Here is a 24,725-nt window from a genome sequence, read left to right as displayed (position 1 = left end):
GCCATCAATATGAGACAGTCACTGATAAACCCAATGGGGAATTCAGGAGAAACTTCTTCACCCAGAGAGGTGAGAATGTGGAACTCACTGCCACAGGGAGGGGTTGAGGCGGATAGTATCGAGGCATTTCAGAGGAGGCTGGACAAACACATGAGGGAGAAAGGAATAGAAGGATATGCAGATAGATTTAGATGAGGAACGGGAGGAAGCTCGAGTGGGGCGTAAGGACTGGTTGGGCCGAATGGCCTGTTTCTGTGCCGTATATCCCGTGTAATCCTGTGTTATTCTCGCACTTTGCCCAAGTTGCCATTTTTCAGGCATGTTGTGTGTCGGCAGGCTATCGGCCCCGGGGGGGCGGAGGGAGCGAATCAGAGCCACGTTCGATCCTAGCCCCCCCCCTCCCCCCAAATCAGGAGCGGGGAATCCGTGCCGATTCTTCACCCTCTCTGGCCCAGGAAACGACAGAAACACCCACACAGCTCCCAGAGTTGAGACCACCTCACCAGGGAAGCGAACCTCGGTCTTTGCAAATCACACGCAAAAGACGCCATTTTAATTCAGCTTGTGCGAAGGCGGCCATTTTATCCAACCTCAACTGTGGGGGCAGCCATTATAATTCAGCCCACTCACTGTGGATTGGAAACCCAGGTACCAATACATTTCTTTTGAACCTTTTCAGTGTTCCCGATGAGTGTTTCTGGTGCCATAGGGATCCCGACCTCGTCAGGTATGGGCCTTGGCCAACATCCATCTTTCGGATGATATGTTCAACCGAGGCCCCGTCTGCTCTCTCAGATGGGCGTAAAGATCCCGGGGCACTATTTTGAAGAAGAGCAGGGGGAGTTATCCCCGGTGTCCTGGGGCCAATATTTATCCCTCAATCACCATCACAAAAAAACCAGATGATCTGGGTCATTATCACGTTGCTGTGTGTGGGAGCTTGCTGTGCGCAAATTGGCTGCCGCGTTTCCCACATTACAACAGTGACCACACTCCAAAAGTATTTCATTGGCTGTAAAGCGCTTTGTGTCGTCCGGTGGTCAAGAAAGGCGCTATATAGATGTAAATCTTTCTTTCTCTAGAGATATGACCGTGACACTTACCCGTTTTGGTGACAGATTTATTGAGTATGGGGGCGAGCGATGGGTCCAGTTCCTCGTGGACATTCTGGAGTAAGACAGGCGATCCGAACTGCACTCCATTTTCCAGCACCCGCATGTAATCGGTCATCTGAAAATCTATGACTTTCAGTCCCTGCGGAGAATGCAGCGACAAACGGGTTAGTGTGGGTCACAGTGTTCCAGGGGGCCCCATGGTCCGCCAACCCTGGGCTGGGCGGGAAGATGTCGAGCTCAGGCCTCCTCACATAACAGGAGAGGGGGAGAAATTGGAGAACTTTCCTCTTGTTTCCTCCCAAGCTCCAGCTACCCGGCCCGACAAACTCTCCCTCACCTGTGAGTCACTACGGCATTGAAATCTAGCCCCAGCGCAGTGTCTGCTGTTAGAACGTGAGAGCTAGGAGCAGGAGTCGGCCATTCGGCCCCTCAAGCCTGCTCCGCCATTCAATGGGATCACGGCTGATCTTCGACCTCAACTCCACTTTCCCGCCCGATCCCCATATCCCTTAATATCCAAAAGTCTATCGATCTGAGCCTTGAATATACTCAAAGACGGAGCCTCCACAGCCCTCTGGGGCAGAGAATTCCAAAGATTCACCACCCTCTGAGTGAAGAAATTCCTCCTCATCTCCGTCCTCAATGGCCGACCCCTTATCTTGAGACTGTGACCCCTGGTTCTAGACTCCCCAGCCCGGGGAGAAACATCCTCCCTGCATCTACCCTGTCCAGCCCCCTCAGAATATTACACGTTTGCAAACCCCAAAGCTTAGTGCCACCAAAGGACTGCTTCCTGCCTCCCCTTCTCTCTGTCCGACTAGATTCAACCGTCGTGGCTTTCTCACCCACCCGGCAGAGCCGTCGGCGCCTAAACGACATCGTTTCCGCTCCTTCGGGACTCGCCACTTGGCCATCGTTCCGCTCGCCGGTGCAGAGCGGAATCCACGAGCTGGGTTACACCGTCACATCCAGAGCCACCCGGGAAATTCAACCGCGGTGGGGAGGAGGGGGCGCGCAACGGAACGGGCGGTACTGGTTTGCATGCCTGTTGTACCCCCCCGCCCCCGCTCAATGTTCCCTTCTAGTATCAGCAGAAAGGAAATTCGGACGGAGTCTGTCAGGAGAGGCCAATCGTCCAGCGAGTACTTCGGGCTCTGGTCTGTGCACGATTGAGCCTCTGTAGTTTTCTCAGTGAGTGAGGGAGCCGGATGCGGCGACAGAGCAGACAGAGAGTGCAGTGTGAGCCGGTGTAGTCCCGGGGGATGGCCAGCAGATGGTGGTGTACACTGCCCAATGATTTTGCGATTCCCCAGCCCTGGGACACGCTCGCAAACCCACTGTGACTCATTCTCATTTATTCACTGACATTCCACTAATGCCTTTCTTTGCACAATTCATTCCTTTGGGGAACGGAATGAAACATTTTAATTTCTATTTTTGTCCCCAGTTGCATTAGCAGCATTCAAGCCTAGCTATAGTGAGATCATATACAGAGTAAAGCTCCCTCTGCACCGTCCCATCAAACACTCCCAGGGCAGGTACAGCACGGGGTTAGATACAGAGTAAAGCTCCCTCTACACTGTCCCATCAAACACTCCCAGGGCAGGTACAGCACGGGGTTAGATACAGAATAAAGCTCCCTCTACACTGTCCCATCAAACACTCCCAGGGCCGGTACAGGGGGTTAGATACAGAGTAAAGCTCCCTCTACACTGTCCCATCAAACACTCCCAGGGCAGGTACAGGGGGTTAGATACAGAGTAAAGCTCCCTCTACACTGTCCCATCAAACACTCCCAGGGCAGGTACAGCACGGGTTAGATACAGAGTAAAGCTAATCAGCAGACATATGCAGACATTACTGCGTTTACCGATGTGACAGTAAGGGCTGCATGTTGGGTTAGGTGTGGTCTCCCTCGGGGTGGGTGTATCTCAGGGGAACGTGTCAGTTTGGGGTCTTTCTCATCTTGTCCTCCTTCTCTCTGCCCTCCTACATTCACTTGGCCGTTAATTATTGTTGTGGCTGATGAGTCAGTTGCTGAAATCCAATATTACACCCGCCTTGTGTCTCCGCGTTTCATGGTGTCTGAGGAGGTGTTATTTATTTAAATTTTGGAACTGTATTTTTTCGTTGAACTATACTTATTTATTTTACTGAAGAGCTTTTGGGGCCTGGGTCAAAGGTTATGGGGCAGAGTTAAAGGTTGTGGGGACAGGGTCAAAGCTTATGGTGCAGGGTCAAAGGTCGAGTACCTATTCTTAACCTATTCCACCTGAGTCACGCTATCCCAATTCGAGTGTTTGCATTTATGCCTGCAGAGTGGATGGGAACCTTGAAGAGACAGAAACTGTGCAGGAAACGTTGTTTATTTGGCTGCATAGAGCAATCCCGCTATCCCTGGCCAGAATGGAGACGATTGGGTCATTCCCCCCTCCCCCGTCAATCACGCTCAGGGACCGCTCTGCGGTGAGAGACTGGGGCTGGTTTGTATCATTGTATTGTGTGACCATCTTCCACTGACAGCAATCTGCTGGGGAAATAATCCTGCTATTATCGGGAGACGTTGGTGCAGTTTCGATCACGAGCTCCCGTTTGCGATTGTTTGTTTTTAAATAGACTGTGTTTGCTGTAATATAGACTGCTTGCTGAGCGTCCTGTCCCAGTCCCACCCTGCCTCCAACGCATTGGCTGACACAGTGATGTCAACAGTCAGTGTGTAATTATTTAGCATTTATAACCCTCACTAGTGTTGCGACTTGCTCTATACGGGCCTCATACCTGAGAGTGCTCCATGTTCTTGATCCACTTCAGGGCCTGACCCTGTGGGTCCACCATCAGTGGCCACCTGGGGGAGGGAGGGCCCAACGTCAACCAATGTATTCCACAACTTTCATCATGTCCCACTGAGTCGAACTGCTCTTTGCTATCACACCCCTTACACCAAGAGACTGGCTCAGCTGCCACTGTCTGGGACGGAATGCACACTGGCCTTAGTTAGAGGGAGGTGATATCACGGTCCACCCCACCCGAGAGGGCAGACGGGGCCTCGGTTTAACGTCTTGATGCAAAACATGGCCCCTCCGACAGTGCGGCGCTTCCTCAGTACTGCCCCTCCGACAGTGAGGCACTCCCTCAGTACTGCCCCTCCGACAGTGCGGCGCTTCCTCAGTACTGCCCCTCCGACAGTGAGGCACTCCCTCAGTACTGCCCCTCCGACAGTGCGGCGCTCCCTCAGTACTGCCCCTCCGACAGTGCGGCTCTCCCTCAGTACTGCCCCTCCGACAGTGCGGCGCTCCCTCAGTACTGCCCCTCCGACAGCGCGGCGCTCCCTCAGTACTGTGCCTCTGACAGTGCAGCGCTCCCTCAGTACTGCCCCTCCGACAGTGCAGGACTCCCTCAATACTGTGCCTCTGACAGTGTGGCGCTCCCTCAGTCTGGCCCTCCAACAGTGCGGCGCTCCCTAAGTACTGCCCCTCTGACAGTGCGGCGCTCCCTCAGCACTGCCCCTCCGACAGTGCGGCTCTCCCTCAGTACTGCCCCTCCGACAGTGCGGCACTCCCTCAGCACTGCCCCTCCGACAGTGCGGCCCTCCCTCAGCACTGCCCCTCCGACAGTGCGGCCCTCCCTCAGCACGGCGCTCCCTCAGTACTGCCCCTCCGACAGTGCGGCGCTCCCTCAGTACTGCCCCTCCAACAGTGCGGCCCTCCCTCAGCACTGGCACTGGGAGTGTGGGCCTGGATTTTTGCTCCAGTCTCTGGAGTGGGCTCGAACCCACGACCTTCTGACTCAGAGGCAAGAGAGAGAGAGAGCTGCCCACTGAGCCACGGCCGACACAAAAGCACCGAACGGAAGCGCGGCGAGCAGAGGGTCTCTGCCAGCCCGGCACAACGGCACGTGGCCATCCAACCGTGTCCCGGGTCTGTTCCAACCTCAAATACGTTGACGCAGGCGGTTCCCAATTGCCCTCCCCTTTACCCTGGGCCGCTGGTGCCATGTTGCCCCCAGCTCCCGACTCCCCCCCACCGACACCCGCGCCCCCCCCCTCTCCCCCGCCTTACCTGTTGCCTCTGGTGACGATGACTCCGTTTTCGGTGGAGAAGGCGTCGGTTGGCAGGCCCTGGATGTTCCAGTCTCGCACGGTGGTGGGATTGGAGAGGAAGTCGGCAAAGGCGAACTCGGGGGAGCAGGGCACGGCCCGTACGCTGATCTGTGGGCACATCGTTCGCAGACCGTGACCACGCGCAGTGAGACAGTGTGACCACGCAGTGAGACAGTGGGACCTCGCAGTGAGACCGCGCAGTGAGACAGTGAGACCGCGCAGTGAAACAGTGGGACCGCGCAGTGAGACAGTGTGACCACGCAGTGAGACAGTGGGACCACGCAGTGAGACAGTGGGACCACGCAGTGAGACAGTGGGACCTCGCAGTGAGACAGTGAGACCGCAGTGAGACAGTGTGACCACGCAGTGAGACAGTGTGACCACGCAGTGAGACAGTGGGACCTCGCAGTGAGACAGTGTGACCACGCAGTGAGACAGTGTGACCACGCAGTGAGACAGTGGGACCTCGCAGTGAGACAGTGAGACCGCGCAGTGAGACAGTGAGACCGCAGTGAAACAGTGTGACCACGCAGTGAGACAGTGGGACCTCGCAGTGAGACAGTGAGACAGTGTGACCACGCAGTGAGACAGTGTGACCACGCAGTGAGACAGTGGGACCTCGCAGTGAGACAGTGAGACCGCGCAGTGAGACAGTGAGACCGCAGTGAGACAGTGTGACCATGCAGTGAGACAGTGTGACCACGCAGTGAGACAGTGGGACCTCGCAGTGAGACAGTGAGACCGCGCAGTGAGACAGTGTGACCACGCAGTGAGACAGTGGGACCTCGCAGTGAGACAGTGAGACCGCAGTGAGACAGTGTGACCACGCAGTGAGACAGTGGGAACTCGCAGTGAGACAGTGGGACCTCGCAGTGAGACAGTGAGACCGCGCAGTGAGACAGTGGGACCGCGCAGTGAGACCGCGCAGTGAGACAGTGAGACCGCGCAGTGAGACAGTGAGACCGCGCAGTGAGACAGTGAGACCGCGCAGTGAGACAGTGAGACCGCAGTGAGACAGTGAGACCGCGCAGTGAGACCGTGCAGTGAGACCGCGCAGTGAGATAGTGTGACCGCGCAGTGAGACAGTGAGACCGCGCAGTGAGACAGTGTGACCGCGCAGTGAGACCGCGCAGTGAGACAGTGTGACCGCGCAGTGAGACAGTGAGACCGCGCAGTGAGACAGTGCGCAGTGAGACAGTGAGACCGTGCGCAGTGAGACAGTGAGACCGCGCAGTGAGACAGTGGGACCGCGCAGTGAGACAGTGAGACCGCTCAGTGAGACAGTGGGACTGCACAGTGAGACAGTGGGACTGCGCAGTGAGACAGTGAGACCACTCAGTGAGACAATGAGACCGCGCAGTGAGACAGTGAGATCGCAGTGAGACAGTGTGACCGCGCAGTGAGACAGTGAGACCGCGCAGTGAGACCGTGAGACAGCGCAGTGAGACAGTGAGACCGCAGTGAGACAGCACAGTGAGACCGTGAGACTGCGCAGTGAGACAGTAAGACAGCGCAGAGACAGTGAGACCGCGCAGTGAGACAGTGAGACAGCGCAGTGAGACCGTGAGACCGCGCAGTGAGACAGTGAGACAGCGCAGTGAGACAGTGAGACAGCGCAGTGAGACAGTGAGACAGCGCCGTGAGACCGCGCAGTGAGACCGTGAGACAGCGCAGTGAGACAGTGGGACTGCGCAGTGAGACAGTGTGACCTCACGCAGTGTGACAGTGGGACTGCGCAGTGAGACATGAGACCGCGCAGTGAGACAGTGAGATCGCAGTGAGACAGTGTGACTGCGCAGTGAGACAGTGAGACCGCGCAGTGAGACCGTGAGACAGCAGTGAGACAGCACAGTGAGACCGTGAGACCGCGCAGTGAGACAGTAAGACAGCGCAGAGACAGTGAGACCGCGCAGTGAGACAGTGAGACAGCGCAGTGAGACCGTGAGACCGCGCAGTGAGACAGTGGGACTGCGCAGTGAGACAGTGTGACCTCGCGCAGTGTGACAGTGGGACTGCGCAGTGAGACAGCGCAGTGAGACAGTGAGACAGCGCAGTGAGATAGTGAGACAGTGAGACAGTGAGACCGCGCAGTGAGACAGCGCAGTGAGACAGTGAGACAGTGGGACCGCGCAGTGAGACAGCGCAGTGAGACAGTGAGACAGTGGGACTGCGCAGTGAGACAGTGGGACTGCGCAGAGAGACAGTGGGACTGCGCAGTGAGACAGTGTGACCTCGCGCAGTGAGACAGTGGGACTGCGCAGTGAGACAGTGTGACCTCGCACAGTGAGACAGTGAGACCGCGCAGTGAGACCGTGCGCAGTGAGACAGTGAGACCGCGCAGTGAGACAGTGAGACCGCGCAGTGAGACAGTGAGACCGCGCAGTGAGACAGTGAGACCGCGCAGTGAGACAATGAGACCGCGCAGTGAGACAGTGAGACCGTGAGACCGCGCAGTGAGACAGTGAGACCGCGCAGTGAGACAGTGCGCAGTGAGACAGTGAGACCGTGCGCAGTGAGACAGTGAGACCGCGCAGTGAGACAGTGAGACCGCGCAGTGAGACAGTGAGACCGCGCAGTGAGACAGTGAGACCGCGCGCAGTGAGACAGTGAGACCGTGCGCAGTGAGACAGTGAGACCGCGCAGTGAGACAGTGAGACCGCGTGTAGTGAGACCCAGCGGGAACGCAAACCCAACAGAGGGCCAACAAAAATCAGCCGTGTGGTCGATAATGAAGAAAGCTGCAGACTGCAGGAAGATATCGATGGACTGGTCAGGTGGGCAGAACAGTGGCAAATGGAGTTCAATCCGGAGAAGTGTGAGGTAATGCATTTGGGGAGGGCTAACAAGGCAAAGGGAATATACATTAAATGGTAGGACACTGAGAAGTGTAGAGGAACAAAGGGACCTGGGAGTGCAGGTCCACAGATCCCTGAAGGTAGCAGGCCGGGTAGATAAGATGGTTAAGAAGGCACACGGGATACTTGCCTTTATTAGCCGAGGCATGGAATACAAGAGCAGGGTGGTTATACTTGAACTGTATAAAACACTGGTTAGGCCACAGCTGGAGTACTGCGTGCAGTTCTGGTCACCACATTACAGAAAGATGTGATTGCACTGGAGAGGGTACAGAGGAGATTTACCAGGATGTTGCCTGGACTACAGAATTTTAGCGATGAGGAAAGATTGGATAGGCTGGGGTTGTTTTCTTTGGAACAGAGGAGGCTGAGGGGAGACTGATTGAGGTGTATAAAATGATGAGGGGCCTGGATAGAGTGGATAGGAAGGACCTGTTTCCCTTGGCAGAGGGGTCAACAACCAGGGGGCATAGATTTAAAGTAATTGGGGGGAGGTTTAGAGGGGATTTGAGGGGAGGGTGGTGGGGGTCTGGAACTCACTGACTGAAAGGGGGGTAGAGGCAGAAACCCTCCCCACATTTGGATGTGCACCTGAAGTGCCGTAACCTACAGGGTTAGAGACCGAGAGCTGGAAAGTGGGATTAGGCTGGGTAGCTCTTGGTCGGCCGGCGCGGACACGATGGGCCGAATGGCCTCGTTCCGTGCGGTAAATTTCTGTGAGGAAACTCCGCCAGAGTGACACTGGGGGCTCGGTGGCCCCGGGTTCGGGGGTTTATCAGTGTAAACGGCAGGAGGAAGGGAAGACTGAGAGGGGCCAGGACATGCTGCAACAGGATGAGTTAGAGCAGGAGGAACAACAGCAATCTGCATTTATATAGCGCCGTTAACGTAGTGAACGTCCCAAGGCGCTTCACAGGAGTGTTATGCGATAAAAAATTTGACCCGAGTTGCATAACGGCAGGTGACCAAAAGCTGGTCAAAGAGGTTTTAAGGAGCGTCTTGAAGGAGGACAGAGGGAGAGAGGCGGAGAGGTTTAGGGAGGGAGTTCCAGAGCTTGGGGCCCAGGCAACAGAAGGCACGGCCACCGATGGTGGAGCGATTATAATCAGGGATGCTCAGGAGGGCAGAATTAGAGGAGCGCAGACATCTCGGGGAGGGGGGGCGCTGGAGGAGATTACAGAGATAGGGAGGGGCGAGGGCCATGGAGGGATTTGTAAACAAGAATGAGAATTTTGAAATCGAGGTGTTGCTTAACCGGGAGCCAATGTAGGTCAGCGAGCACAGAGGGTGATGGGTGAGCGGGATTCGGTGCGAGTTAGGACACGGGGTCAGCGAGCACAGGGGGTGATGGGTGAATGGGACTCGGTGCGAGTTAGGACATGGGGCAGCGAGCACAGGGGGTGACGGGTGAGCGGGACTCGGTGCGAGTTAGGACACGGGGCAGCGAGCACAGGAGATGATGGGTGAGCGGGACTCGGTGCGAGTTAGGACACGAGGCAGCGAGCACAGGGGGTGATGGGTGAGCGGGACTCGGTGCGAGTTAGGACACGGGGCAGCGAGCACAGGGGGTGATGGGTGAGTGGGACTTGGTGCGAGTTAGGACACGAGGCAGCGAGCACAGGGGTTGATGGGTGAGCAGGACTCGGTGCGAGTTAGGACACGGGGTCAGCGAGCACAGGGGGTGATGGGTGAGCGGGACTGGGTGCGAGTTAGGACACGGGGCAGCGAGCACAGGGGGTGATGGGTGAGCGGGACTTGATGCGAGTTAGGACACGGGGCAGCCCAGTTTTGAATGAGCTCTAGTTTTCATAGGGTTGAATGTGGGAGGCCAGCCAGGAGTGCGTTGGAATAGTCAAGTGTGGAGGTAACAAAGGCACGGATTAGGACTTCAGCAGCGGATGAGCTGAGGCAGGGGGCGGAGACAGGCGATGTTACGGAGGTGGAAATAGGCGGTCTTAGTTATATGCTGCAGGTATGTGGTCGGAAGCTCATTTCAGGGTAAGATATGACAGCAAGGTTGCGAAGAGTGTGTTCAGCCAGAAGGTGCGAGGAGTGAGGATTTGAACACGATACGCAGTAGGGAGGGTCGAGAATCTGGAGCTAAGACGGAACAGGAGGGGAAAGTTCCGAGGGGCAAGGACCATAACAGGGTCGATAAAATATTGAAAGATAACACTTGCACACGAGTGCTCCTCCTTCCCTGGGCTCCCGCTGCGAGCCACACGGGAACTCTGGGTCCGCCGGGAACCTCAAAGGCAGCGCATGCACGTCAGAGCACCGGGGCAGCAGGGAGGGAGATAACTGCCGCTCACCTCCTTCATCCAGATGTTGGCAACAATCTCGTCGCGGTAGTGGGACAGAAAAGGGCCCATGTAGGAGAGGAAGGCTGAGGCCAGCAGGCAGTCACCGACCAGGTATCCCATGTCCGATTCCAGGCCCTGGCACAAAGCAGAAAAAGCGCTGTTGGAGGTGAGAATGTGAGGGGTAAGGACGCCGATGAAACAGCACTCCAGCCATTCTGCCGGTGGAATGTAAAGGACACAGCGTTCCATATCGATAGTATTATGTATGCATGCTTGTATTGTTATATGATGTCCCTTCACCCTGTACACACCTTACCTGTACACCAGAGGGTGCTGCTGCTGGAGGTCTAAGGGTTACCTGCACACTGAAGGTATCCCAGTATAAAAGGGAGCTCACAGCTTGGTGTCCTCACTACAATAACGGACTACAGTCTGTACAGTTTAAGTACCGTACCTCTGCCTCGTGGAGTCAGTAACAAGGTGCCTACATATATAATAGTTTATAACCACTGACTGCAATATATACCCAGACAATAGGCAACTGTGGCTATCCCAACCAGCCAGACACATCGGCAGGCGGCATTTCAACATACGAATCAGGAGCAGGAGCCGGCCATTCGGCCCCTCGAGCCTGCTCCACCATCCAATAAGATCACGGCTGATCTTCAACCTCAACTCCACTTTCCTGCATTCTCCCTATTCCCTTAATATCCAAAAATCTATCGATCACCGCCTTGAATATAGTCAAAGACTGAGCCTCCACAGCCCTCTGGGGCAGAGAATTCCAAAGATTCACCACAGCAGCTGGGGAAATGTAAATGCAGGTAATTAAATAAAGCTGGAATTAAAATGCCAGTGTCGGTAACGGTGAGCATGAAACAACCGGATTGTCGTACAAACCCGTCTGGTTCACTGATGCCCTTCAGGGAATGAAATCTGCCGTCCTTACCCGGTCTGGGCCTATGTGTGACTCCAGACCCACAGCAATGTGGTTGACTCTTAACTGTCCCTCTGAAATGCCCAGCGAGACACTCGGTTGTAACAAAACCGCTAACGACAAAGTCAGCACTGTGGGAGACTCCCCAAAGCAAGCGCTCTACTCGGAACTCATCCACGGCAAACGAGCCAAAGGTGGGCAGAGGAAACGTTTCAAGGACACCCTCAAAGCCTCCCTGATAAACTGCAACATCCCCACTGACACCTGGGAGTCCCTGGCCAAAGATCGCCCTAAGTGGAGGAAGTGCATCCGGGAGGGCGCTGAGCACCTCGGGTCTCGTCGCCGAGAGCGTGTAGAAACCAAGCGCAGGCAGCGGAAGGAGCGTGCGGCAAACCAGTCCCACCCTCCCCTTCCCTCAACCACTGTCTGTCCCACCTGTGACAGGGACTGTGGCTCTCGTATTGGGCTGTTCAGCCACCTAAGGACTCATGCTATGAGTGGAAGCAAGTCTTCCTCGATTCCGAGGGACTGCCTGTGATGATGATATGACTGTGGGAGCACCTTCACCACACGGGACTGCAGCGGTTCAAGATCGTTAAACCTTTGCTCATAGACCAACTAGTTCTGAACAGAAAAGCAAAATACTGCGGAAGCTGGAATCTGGAATACAAACAGGAAATGCTGGAAATACTCAGCGGGTCAGGCAGCGTCTGTGGAGAGAGAGACAGAGTTAACCTTTCAGGTCGATGACCCTTCGTCAGAGCTGGCGAATATTCGGGCTGTAACAGATACTTGAGCAAGTGCAGGGGTCGTGAAAGGAGGAGGGGAGGGAAGGTCTGTGATAGGGTGGGGGCAGGAGAGAAGGTCCGTGATAGGGTGGGGGCAGGAGGGAAGGTCTGTGATAGGGTGGGGGCGGGAGGGAAGGTCCGTGATAGGGTGGGGTCAGGAGGGAAGGTCTGTGATAGGGTGGGGGCAGGAGGGAAGGTCTGTGATAGGGTGGGGGCGGGAGGGAAGGTCTGTGATAGGGTGGGGGCAGGAGGGAAGGTCTGTGATAGGGTGGGGGCGGGAGGGAAGGTCCGTGATAGGGTGGGGGCGGGAGGGAAGGTCTGTGATAGGGTGGGGGCAGGAGGGAAGGTCTGTGATAGGGTGGGGGCAGGAGAGAAGGTCCGTGATAGGGTGGGGTCAGGAGGGAAGGTCTGTGATAGGGTGGGGTCAGGAGGGAAGGTCTGTGATAGGGTGGGGGCAGGAGGGAAGGTCTGTGATAGGGTGGGGGCGGGAGGGAAGGTCTGTGATAGGGTGGGGTCAGAAGGGAAGGTCTGTGATAGGGTGAGGGCAGGAGGGAAGGTCCGTGATAGGGTGGGGGCAGGAGGGAAGGTCTGTGATAGGGTGGGGGCAGGAGGGAAGGTCTGTGATAGGGTGGGGGCAGGAGGGAAGGTCTGTGATAGGGTGTGGGCAGGAGGGAAGGTCTGTGATAGGGTGGGGACAGGAGGGAAGGTCTGTGATAGGGTGTGGGCAGGAGGGAAGGTCTGTGATAGGGTGGGGTCAGGAGGGAAGGTCTGTGATAGGGTGGGGTCAGGAGGGAAGGTCTGTGATAGGGTGGGGGCAGGAGGGAAGGTCTGTGATAGGGTGGGGGCAGGAGGGAAGGTCTGTGATAGGGTGGGGGCAGGAGAGATTGCCAGCAGTCACTGTTTTTGTTTTAGTTCTTAGTAGCAATGTGTTGCGATAAATTCTTACGCAAAGAACCCATGAAGCAAATACATTGCAGCAAAGTACTCACCACCACCGTGTCGAGGGCGATTAGGGACAGGCAATAAATGCCAGCCATGCCCACTTCCCAGGAACTGATAAATAGAGGGATGATAAGGGAGGGGGCGGGACTGTGAAAGGAGGGGGCGGAACTGTGAAAGAAGGGGGCGGGATTTTGAAAGGAGGGGCGGGACTGTGAAAGGACGGGGCGGGACTGTGAAAGGAGGGGGCGGGACTGTGAAAGGAGGGGGCGGGTCTGTGAAAGGAGGGGGCGGGACTGTGAAAGGATGGGGCGGGATTGTGAAAGGAGGGGGCGGGACTGTGAAAGGAGGGGGCGGGACTGTGAAAGGAGGGGGCGGGACTGTGAAAGGAGGGGGCGGGATTGTGAAAGGAGGGGCGGGACTGTGAAAGGAGGGGGCGGGACTGTGAAAGGAGGGGGCGGGACTGTGAAAGGAGGGGGCGGGACTGTGAAAAGAGGGGGCGGGACTGTGAAAGGAGGGGCGGGACTGTGAAAGGAAGGGGCGGGACTATGAAAGGAGGGGGCGGGACTATGAAAGGAAGGGGCGGGACTGTGAAAGGAGGGGGCGGGACTGTGAAAGGAGGGGGGCGGGACTGAAGGGAGGGGGCGGGGCTGTGAAAGGAAGGGGCGGGACTATGAAAGGAGGGGGTGGGACTGAAGGGATGGGGCGGGACTGTGAAAGGAGGGGGCGGGACTGTGAAAGGAGGGGTCGGGATTGTGAAAGGAGGGGGCGGGATTGTGAAAGGAGGGGCGGGACTGTGAAAGGAGGGGGCGGGACTGTGAAAGGAGGGGGCGGGACTGAAGGGAGGGGGCGGGGCTGTGAAAGGAAGGGGCGGGACTATGAAAGGAGGGGGTGGGACTGAAGGGATGGGGCGGGACTGAAAGGAGGGGGCGGGACAGTGGTCTCGTCCAGTCGGTCACTCCGCCTGTCGCTGCCCGCTCCCCCCTCACCCTCCACGCCCCCTCACGACCCCTCACCTTCACCGTGCCCACTCACCCCCCCGCGACCCCTCACTGCTCGTACCCCCCTCACCACCTAACCGCCCGCGACCCTCTCACCGCACGCGACCCCCTCACCCCGTGACCCCTCACCTTCACCCTGCTCCCTCACCCCCCCACCCCCCCACGACCCCTCACCCGCCGTGTCCCCCTCACTGCCCGTGCCCCCTCATCGCCTGCGACACCTCACCTTCACCTTCACCATGCCCCCTCACCCTCCGTCACCCCTCACCCTCCGTCACCTCTCACCTTCACCGTTTCCTCCCAGCGACCTTTCTCCGCAGCCAGCCCGGTCAACAGCTTCGCGGCCCGGTCCAGCTTGATGGCCATCTCCTCCGACTTTTTGCGCAGATCCTCCTTCTGAGCCAGCTTCTCATCGTATTGTTTCTTCAGCATTTCCAGCTTCTCAGCCACCTGCGGGAGGAGGAAGGGGGGACAGGCGCGTTGAGAGTAAGCGACCGCAATCTCGCACCGGGATATCCAGGGGGCAATGGCCGTGCCGTTCTATGATTTACCGCGCTCGCAGCGAAAGGGGAACAAAGGTCCCGCTCACCCATCACCCCGTGTTCGCTGACCCAGTGTACTAACTCGCACCAAGTCCCGCTCACCCATCACCCCCTGTGTTCGCTGACCCCGTGTACTAACTCGCACCGAGTCCCGCTCACCCATCACCCCCTGTGCTCGCTGACCCCGTGTCCTAACTCGCACCGAGTCCTGCTCACCCATCACCCCCTGTGCTCGCTGACCCTTGTCCTAATTCGCACCGAGTCCCGCTCACCCATCACCCCACTGTGCTCGCTGCCCCGTGTACTAACTCGCACCGAGTCCCGCTCACCCATCACCCCCTGTGCTCGCTGCCCCGTGTCCTAACTCGCACCCAGTCCCGCTCACCCATCACCCCCTGTGCTCGCTGACCTACATTGGCTCCCGGATAAGCAAGTCTCCATTTCAGAATTCTCATCCTTGTTTATAAATCCCTCATGGCCCTCGCCCCTCCCTATCTCTGTAATCTCCTCCAGCCCCACAACCCCCCCGAGATGTCTGCGCTCCTCTAATTCTGCCCTCCTGAGCATCCCTGATTATAATCGCTCCACCATCGGTGGCCGTGCCTTCTGTTGCCTGGGCCCCAAGCTCTGGAACTCCCTCCCTAAATCTCTCCGCCTCTCTACCTCTCCCTCTTCCTTCAACATGCTCCTTAAAACCTCCCTCTTTGACCCAGCTTTTGGTCACCTGTCCTAATTTCTCCTTATGCCGCTCGCTGTCAAATTTATTTGTTTTATCTTAAAACACTCCTGTGAAGCGCCTTGGGATGTTTTACTACGTTAAGGGCGCTATATAAATACACATTGTTATAAGAACAGAAGAAACAGGAGCAGGAGTCAGGCATTCGGCCCCTCGAGCCTGCTCCGCCATTCAATGAGATCACGGCCGATCTGATCATGGACTCAGCTCCACTTCCCCGCCCGCTCTCCATAACCCTTCACTCCCTTATCGTTCAAAAATCTGTCTATCTCCGCCTTAAATATATTCAATGAGCCAGCCCCCACAGCTCTCTGGGGCAGAGAATTCCACAGATTCACCGCCCTCAGTGAGAAGAAATTCCTCCTCGCCTGTTCTAAATGGGCGACCCCTTATTCTGAGACTGTGCCCCCGGGTTCGAGATTCCCCTGCGAGGGGAAACATCCTCTCTGCATCTACCCTGTCCAGCCCCCTCAGAATCTTACACGTTTCAATAAGATCACCTCTCATTCTTCTAAACTCCAATGAGTACAGAGGCCCAACCTGCTCAACCTTTCTTCATAAGGCAATCCCTTCACCCCAGGAATCGAGCTGGTGAAACCTTGTCTGAATTGTTGTAGCTGTGACCAGGCTGCACGGACCTCTCTTAGCTTGGCCTGTGCGTCCGCGAGCGATGCCTGCTTCTCTGCCAGTTGGGCCATGGCGTCCCTCAGCCGGATCCGCTTGGGCTCCACCACCCGGTATAGTCGGCCGTACAGCTGTGGGCAAAGAGACAGCACCCGTTACACACACAGCTCACCGCAGATCCAGCCAACGCCCGCAGAGACCCGCGCCGGATGGGGTTCCCCGTGTCCTTACACCCCACTCAGAGCCCAGTAGCTCTGCTGGTAAATTTATTCGTTCCTGGGATGTGGCCGTCCCTGGCAAGGCCGGCATTTATTGCCCATCCCTATTCGCCCCTTGAGAAGGTGGTGGTGAGGCGCCTTCTTGAACCGCTGCAGTCCGTGTGGTGAAGGTGCTCCCACAGTGCTGTTAGGGAGGGGGTTCCAGGATTGTGACCCAGTGACGATGAAGGAACGACCGATATATTTCCAAGTCGGGATGGTGTGTGACTGGGAGGGGAACGTGGAGGTGGTGGTGTTCCCATGCGCCTGCTGCCCTTGACCCTCTAGGCGGTAGAGGTCGCGGGTTTGGGAGGTGCTGCCGAAGAAGCCTTGGCGAGTTGCTGCAGTGCATCTTGTAGATGATGTACACTGCAGCCACGGTACGCCGGTGGTGGAGAGAGTGAGTGTTGAAGGTGGTGGGTAGCGTGTCGATCAAGCGGGCTGCTTTGTCCTGGATGGTGTCGAGCTTCTTGAGTGTTGTTGGAGCTGCACCCATCCAGGCAAGTGGAGAGTGGCTTGCTAGGCCATTTCTGAGAGCAGTTAAGAGTTATCCACATTGCTGTGGGTCTGGAGTCACATATCGGCCAGACCGGGTAAAGGTGGCAGATTTCCTTCCCTGAAGGACATCAGTGAACCAGATGGGTTTTTATGGCAATCCGGTAGTTTCATGGTCACTGTTACTAACACTAGCTTTTTATCCCAGATTTATTTAATGAACTAAATTTAAATTCCCCAGCTGCCGTGGTGGGATTTGAACTCGGGTCTCTGGGTCATATGTCGAGGAACCAACTCGGGAGCTGGCCATCCTAGACTGGGTGTTGTGTAATGAGAAAGGACTAATTAGCAATCTTGTTGTGCGAGGCCCCTTGGGGAAGAGTTCCTTCATGGTAGAATTCTTTATTAAGATGGAGAGTGACACAGTTCATTCAGAAACTTGGGTCCTGAACTTAAGGAAAGGTAACTTTGATGGTATGAGACGTGAATTGGCTAGAATAGACTGGCAAATGATACTTAAAGGGTTGACGGTGGATAGGCAATGGCAAACATTTAAAGATCACATGGATGAACTTCAACAATTGTACATCCCTGTCTGGAGTAAAAATCAAATGGGGAAGGTGGCTCAACCGTGGCTAACAAGGGAAATTTAGGATAGTATTAAATCCAAGGAAGAGGCATATAAATTGGCCAGAAAAAGCAACAAACCTGAGGACTGGGAGAAATTTGATATTCAGCAGAGGAAGACAAAGAGTTTAATTAAGAGGGGGAAAGTAGAGTACGAGAAGAAGCTTGCCGGGAACATAAAAACTGACTTCTATAGATATGTAAAGAAAAAAAGATTAGTGAAGACAAATGTAGGTCCCTTGCAGTCGGATCCAGGTGAATTTATAATGGGGAACAGAGAGATGGCAGACCAATTGAACAAATACTTTGGTTCTGTCTTCACAAAGGAAGACACAAATAACCTTCTGGAAATACTAGGGGACCGAGGGTCTAGTGAGAAGGAGGAACTAAAGGATATCCTTATTAAGTAGGAAATTGTGTTGGGGAAATTGATGGGATTGAAGGCCGATAAATCCCCGGGGCCTGATAGTCTGCATCCCAGAGTACTTAAGGAAGTGGCCCTAGAAATAGTGGATGCATTGGAAATCATTTTCCAACAGTCTATCGACTCTGGATCAGTTCCTATGGACTGGAGGGTAGCTAATATCACACCACTTTTTAAAAAAGGAAGGAGAGAGAAAGCGGGTAATTATAGACCAGTTAGCCTGACATCAGTAGTGGGGAAAATGTTGGAATCAGTCATTAAGAATGAAATAGCAGCACATTTGGAAAGCAGTAACAAGATCGGACCAAGTCAGCATGGATTTATGAAAGGGAAATCATGCTTGACGAATCTTCTGGAATTTTTTGAGGATGTAACTAGCAGAGTGGACAAGGGAGAACCAGTGGATGTGGTGTATTTGGACTTTCAAAAGGTTTTTGACAAGGTCCCGCATAAGAGATTGGTGTACAAAATCAAAGCACATGATATTGGGGGTAATGTACTGACGTGGATAGAGAACTGGTTGGCAGACAGGAAGCAGAGAGTCGGGTTAAACGGGTCCTTTTCAAAATGGCAGGCAGTGACTAGTGGGGTGCCGCAGGGCTCAGTGCTGGGACCTCAGCTATTTACAATATACATTAACGATTTAGGTGAAGGAATTGAGTGTAATATCTCCAAGTTTGCAGATGACACTAAATTGGGTGGCGGTGTGAGCTGTGAGGAGGACGCTAAGAAGCTGCAGGGTGACTTGGACAGGTTAGGTGAGTGGGCAAATGCATGGCAGATGCAGTATAATGTGGATAAATGTGAGGTTAACCATTTTGGGGGCAAAAACACGAAGGCAGAATATTATCTGAATGGTGGCAGATTAAGAAAAGGGGAGGTGCAACGAGACCTGGGTGTCATGGTTCATCAGTCATTGAAGGCTGGCACGCAGGTACAGCAGGCGGTGAAGAAGGCAAATGGCATGTTGGCCTTCATAGCTAGGGGATTTGAGTATAGGAGCAGGGAGTTCTTACTGCAGTTATACAGGGCCTTGGTGAGGCCTCACCTGGAATATTGTGTTCAGTTTTGATCTCCTATTGAGGGAGTGCAGCGAAGGTTCACCAGACTGATTCCCAGGATGGCTGGACTGACATATGAGGAGAGACTGGATCAACTGGGCCTTTATACATTGGAGTTTAGAAGGATGAGAGGGGATCTCATAGAAACATATAAGATTCTGACGGGACGGGACAGGTTAGATCTGGGTAGAATGTTCCCGATGTTGGGGAAATCCAGAACCAGGGGTCACAGTCTTAGAATAAGGGATAGGCCATTTAGAACTGAGATGAGGAGAAACTTCTTCACTCAGAGAGTTGTTGACCTGTGGAATTCCCTGCTGCAGAGTGTTGTTGATGTCAGATCATTGGATATATTCAAAAGGGTGTTAGATATGGCCCTTACGGCTAAGGGGATTAAGGGGTATGGAGAGAAAGCAGGAAAGGGGTACTGAGGGAATGATCAGCCATGATCTTATTGAATGGCAGTGCAGGCTCAAAGGGCCGAATGGCCTACTCCTGGCACCTATTTTCTATGTTTCTATGTCATCAGTCCGGGCTGTATTCTCCCATTCACAGAGCCCATTAGCTCCACTGGTAAAGCCTTAAGATTCCCATTCACAGAGTCAAGGTTTAAATTAATATCTTCCCTGACGTTAAATGCAGGAATGTCCAATCATATTTCATTCATAATGCATTTTATTTTATTCGCCTGGATTGCTAGTCCATTAGCAATTTTGTTAAGAGATAAAGGGATAGAGAGAAAGAGAGATTGAGAAAGAGAAGCAGAGAGCGATAGAGTGTGAAACAGAGAGCTTGAAGAGAAAGAGAGAAAAGAAGAAAAAGAGAGCGAGGGAGAAAAGCAGAAACGAATGAGATAGAATGCTCAGTAAACAGAGAAAGAAAACAGGAGAGATGGGGATAATTGAAACGATACTTGCCTCCATGGCAAGGACCCACATGCAGAGGGATTTGGCCGCCACAGACACACGCCCGACAATTTCTGGCTGGAAGTCTGGTTGTGCGCAGTACGTTCCGATCTTCTTCAGCACTTTGTCGGAAATATTGTCTTTGTCGAAATTAATTAGCTGCTTAATGAAGGTTCCTTCACCTGAAAAACACAAGTTTACTGGGGATCGGTCTCTGTGCTGGGAGCCGGTGGGGATTGGTCTCTGTGCTGGGAGCCGGTGGGGATCGGGCGGTGTGCTGGGAGCCGGTGGGGATCGGTCTCTGTGCTGGGAGCCGGTGGGGACCGGTCTCTGTGCTGGGAGCCGGTGGGGACCGGCCTCTGTGCTGGGAGCCGGTGGGGACCGGGCGGTGTGCTGGGAGCCGGTGGGGATCGGTCTCTGTGCTGGGAGCCGGTGGGGATCGGGGGGTCTCTGTGCTGGGAGCCGGTGGGGACCGGCCTCTGTGCTGGGAGCCGGTGGGGACCGGCCTCTGTGCTGGGAGCCGGTGGGGACCGGCCTCTGTGCTGGGAGCCGGTGGGGACCGGCCTCTGTGCTGGGAGCCGGTGGGGACCGGCCTCTGTGCTGGGAGCCGGTGGGGACCGGCCTCTGTGCTGGGAGCCGGTGGGGACCGGCCTCTGTGCTGGGAGCCGGTGGGGACCGGCCTCTGTGCTGGGAGCCGGTGGGGACCGGCCTCTGTGCTGGGAGCCGGTGGGGACCGGTCTCTGTGCTGGGAGCCGGTGGGGATCGGTCTCTGTGCTGGGAGCCGGTGGGGATCGGTCTCTGTGCTGGGAGCCGGTGGGGATCGGTCTCTGTGCTGGGAGCCGGTGGGGATCGGTCTCTGTGCTGGGAGCCGGTGGGGATCGGTCTCTGTGCTGGGAGCCGGTGGGGATCGGTCTCTGTGCTGGGAGCCGGTGGGGATCGGTCTCTGTGCTGGGAGCCGGTGGGGATCGGTCTCTGTGCTGGGAGCCGGTGGGGATCGGTCTCTGTGCTGGGAGCCGGTGGGGATCGGTCTCTGTGCTGGGAGCCGGTGGGGATCGGTCTCTGTGCTGGGAGCCGGTGGGGATCGGTCTCTGTGCTGGGAGCCGGTGGGGATCGGTCTCTGTGCTGGGAGCCGGTGGGGATCGGTCTCTGTGCTGGGAGCCGGTGGGGATCGGTCTCTGTGCTGGGAGCCGGTGGGGATCGGTCTCTGTGCTGGGAGCCGGTGGGGATCGGTCTCTGTGCTGGGAGCCGGTGGGGATCGGTCTCTGTGCTGGGAGCCGGTGGGGATCGGTCTCTGTGCTGGGAGCCGGTGGGGATCGGTCTCTGTGCTGGGAGCCGGTGGGGATCGGTCTCTGTGCTGGGAGCCGGTGGGGATCGGTCTCTGTGCTGGGAGCCGGTGGGGATCGGTCTCTGTGCTGGGAGCCGGTGGGGATCGGTCTCTGTGCTGGGAGCCGGTGGGGATCGGTCTCTGTGCTGGGAGCCGGTGGGGATCGGTCTCTGTGCTGGGAGCCGGTGGGGATCGGTCTCTGTGCTGGGAGCCGGTGGGGATCGGTCTCTGTGCTGGGAGCCGGTGGGGATCGGTCTCTGTGCTGGGAGCCGGTGGGGATCGAGTGGTGTGCTGGGAGCCAATGGGGATTGGGCGGTGTGCTGGGACCCAATGGGGAAGAGTCGCTGTGCTGGGGGTCAATGGGGATCGGGCGGTGTGCTGGGACCCAATGGGGAAGAGTCGCTGTGCTGGGAGCCAATGGGGATTAGGCAGTGTGCTGGGACCCAATGGGGAAGAGTCGCTGTGCTGATGAGGGATAGATACACCTCACTGTATTCACACAAGGCAGCGTGGCACTGTGCTTACAGGGGAGGACGCCCAGTGATCTGACGTGGAATAGGCTGACAGTGTTCCTGCTGGTTTTGTCGATGGGTACACCTTGGAACATTGACTAAAGCGCCCTGGCCCCCAAGCTGTCTCACGTACTCTCTCCGTCCGCCCCTTCGACTCTTACCCAGCTGCTTCTTGGCCTCAGTCCAGGTTGGCTCCGAGCCTCGGAGGATCATGACGGCTTGCATCACCGTCTCGACGAGGACCGGAGGGCGGCCGTATGATTTGATCTCAGTCATGTCCTTTTTATTCAGGGACTCTAGAGCCTGCAGTGCAAAGGATCGAGACAGTGCGTTACTCCGCACCCTCGCAAGGCCTGCCCTTAAATACTACTACTGGTTGGACGGTAGGAATACCCCTGGAAATCGTGGTGTCTCTCAGAAAATAAATGTTTTTATTTATAAATCGCTGGTTCGGCCCCAGCTGGATTTTGTGGTCAATTCTGGACACCGCACTTTAGGAAGGATGTGAAGGCCTTGGGGAGGGTGCGGAGATTTACCAGAATCTCCCCTCAGCCTCGATGACCGATGGCGAAATACTTGGAAGAACTGCGACATACGGAATGGATTCTTTACAGAGGAGCCCACAGTACAACCTGAAGGATCAAACCTTCCCCACAAACAGAGGACAACCATCCACCGCCTCAGAACCGGTCACGGTCGATGCTGTCACCTTCTCCATAGGTGGAAGATTAAAGCCTCCCCATCATGTGACTGTGGAGCTCCTAATCAGACCCTGGAGCACATCATCGAGCACTGCCCTCAGAGGGAATTCGCAGGCAGCCTACAAGATATTCACGCTGTTACACCGGAAGCTTTGGCCTGGATATCCGACTTAGATATTGGCATTTGAGTTGCTTTGCTACTGCCATATGCAAGAGGAGACCAGAATGGTTGCCGGGATGAGGGACTTCAGTTACATGGAGAGACTGGAGAAGCTGGGGTTGTTCTCCTCGGAGCAGAGAAGGTTAAGGGGAGATTTAATCGAGGTGTTCGGAATCATGAGGGGTTTTGATGGAGTAAATAAGGAGAGACTGTTCCCGGGGCAGGAGGGTCGGTAACCAGAGGGACACAGATTGACGATAATCGGCGATGGAACCAGAGGGGGAGATGGGGAGAATGTGTTTATGCAGCGAGTTGTTGTGATCGGGAACGCGCTGCCTGAAAGGGCGGTGGGAGCAGATTCAATAGTAACTTTCAAACCGGGAATTGGATAAATACTTGACAGGGAAACATTCACCGGGCTGTGGGGAAAGGGCAGGGGGGGAGTGGGACTGCTGGGATCGCTCGCTCACAGAGCCGCCACAGGCTCGATGGGCCTTGCTATGCGATACTGTGATGTTATGAAAGGAGCCCACGGCGGGGGGGAGGGCGAGGATTGCAGATTGAGTTTGTATTGGAACTGTTCGGTGTTGCACTTGCAGTTAGGTCTGGCTGAAACACTGCAAGTGCGAGTAACTTGTCCTCTCCCCCGCGTCCGCCTGACTCTGGGTTGGCGCACAGTTCCACACCCACGTGCTTCTTCGGCACACAACGGCCTTAATGATCAAGTGGCCGAGCGACTGAAGCAAAATAACGCAACGGGCAGTGTTAAGTATCGAATAACTCCACGAGGCTAAGTACGGTGAGCTAGTTCAGGCGTGACCTTACTCCAGTTTTATTTGGTCTCAAAGCGAGGATTCAACATGGCTGCCAACGTTATATACACAGCTTGCTCGTGTCTGCCAGTGACCATTAGGACTCCGACAGTCGCGCCCTCTGGTAGGAGGTAAAACCTAGCTGACATACATAACAGGCAGATTGGGGCCTTGGCTTCATGGGTTGTGGGCATCGCTGGCAAGGCCGGCATTTATTGCCCATCCCCGAATCGCCCTCGAGAAGGTGGTGGCGAGCTGCCATTTCAGAGGGCAGTTACGTGTCAACCACACTGCTGTGGGCTGGAGTCACATATCAGCCAGTGTAATGCATGCCCTGGTGAGGGTGCTCACAGCTTTGTGGAGCTGTTGAGTTGGGAGTGGTTGAACCAGTCACGTGATGTTCACAAGGCTCAATAAAACCCCGGCCAGTTGGGTTCAGGGGATCCACGATGGGGCAGGTGGTTGTGAGCCTGGTGGATGAACTGGTAATGTGTCGTGTGATTGATATACCTTTGCTAATAAACCAACTAGTTCTTAATAGCAATGTGTTGCTGTGAATTCTTAAACAAAGAACCCAGGAAACAAATACATTACAGGCCAGACCGGGTAAGGGCGGCAGGTTTCCTTCCCTGAAGGACATTAGTGAACCAGATGGGTTTTTAATGACAATCCGATAGGTTCAGGCTCACCATTACTGCCACTAGCTTTTTATCCCACATTTATTTAATGAACCGAATTTAAATTCCCCAGCTGCCGTGGTGGGATGGGAACTCATGTCTCCGGATCATGAATCCAGGCCTCTGGATTACTGGTCCAGTGACATAACTGTTCCTGTTGGTGGATGGCCCCCGCCGATAACGCAGCTCTCCGCCAACGCAGCCCAGGAACTACAGCCCAAACTCCCGAGGTGGGAACTGAGTGTGCGACCTTTCACCCCTTACTCCCCGCTGAGGTGAGAGTGCCGCTCACGGAGCGGGTTTCCACAGGCCCCGGTCACACTGCGACAGCCGAGGGTATGAAGGGGCAGCAGCTGAGGGCGGCTACCCGGGTGGGGTCACTTGTCATTTATTTGCAGTCCGGTACCTTCATAGCCTCCTGCAGTGCTGGCATGGCCTCGTCCAGTTCCTTCTGGGCACCCTGCGCCATTATTTTGCATTTGATCTCCTCTGCTGCTATCTTCTCACTGTGGGAGCTTACAGTCTGGTCGGGCAGAAAATACTCAAACAGGTTAGTTTAATGACAAACAATGACATTATAGTAACACGGGCTCTTCACTGTGACTCAGATTCCAGCCCCTGGCTGGAAGGTGCACATCTTGGGCGGAGGTGCATTGGATCAGCTGATGCCCGCGAGCTTGTTACACAGGAACAGGAGGAGGCCCATTCAGCCCCTCGAGCCTGTTACACAGCAACAGGAGGAGGCCCATTCAGCCCCTCGAGCCAGTTACACAGGAACAGGAGGAGGCCCATTCAGCCCCTCGAGCCTGTTACACAGGAACAGGAGGAGGC

The 24,725-nt window shown here is 55.5% G+C and overlaps 1 protein-coding gene across 1 annotated transcript in view; it reads right to left on the bottom strand.

Annotated features, from left to right (window-relative positions):
• Positions 1–24,725, bottom strand: part of dnah2 (dynein, axonemal, heavy chain 2) — a 242,216-nt gene that overhangs the window by 32,413 nt on the left and 185,078 nt on the right. Inside the window, 9 exon segments of the mRNA XM_070863165.1 lie at positions 1,104–1,254; positions 3,894–3,960; positions 5,174–5,322; positions 10,382–10,507; positions 14,323–14,487; positions 15,954–16,070; positions 19,721–19,890; positions 21,706–21,847; positions 24,301–24,417. Of these exon segments, the coding sequence (XP_070719266.1) occupies positions 1,104–1,254; positions 3,894–3,960; positions 5,174–5,322; positions 10,382–10,507; positions 14,323–14,487; positions 15,954–16,070; positions 19,721–19,890; positions 21,706–21,847; positions 24,301–24,417 (1,204 nt within the window).

This window comes from Pristiophorus japonicus, chromosome 20 (genome assembly GCF_044704955.1).
Source record: "Pristiophorus japonicus isolate sPriJap1 chromosome 20, sPriJap1.hap1, whole genome shotgun sequence".
Classification (NCBI taxonomy): Eukaryota; Metazoa; Chordata; class Chondrichthyes; family Pristiophoridae; genus Pristiophorus; species Pristiophorus japonicus.
Note: the sequence above shows the minus strand (reverse complement) of the source record. Positions and strands in the feature narration are given on the sequence as shown.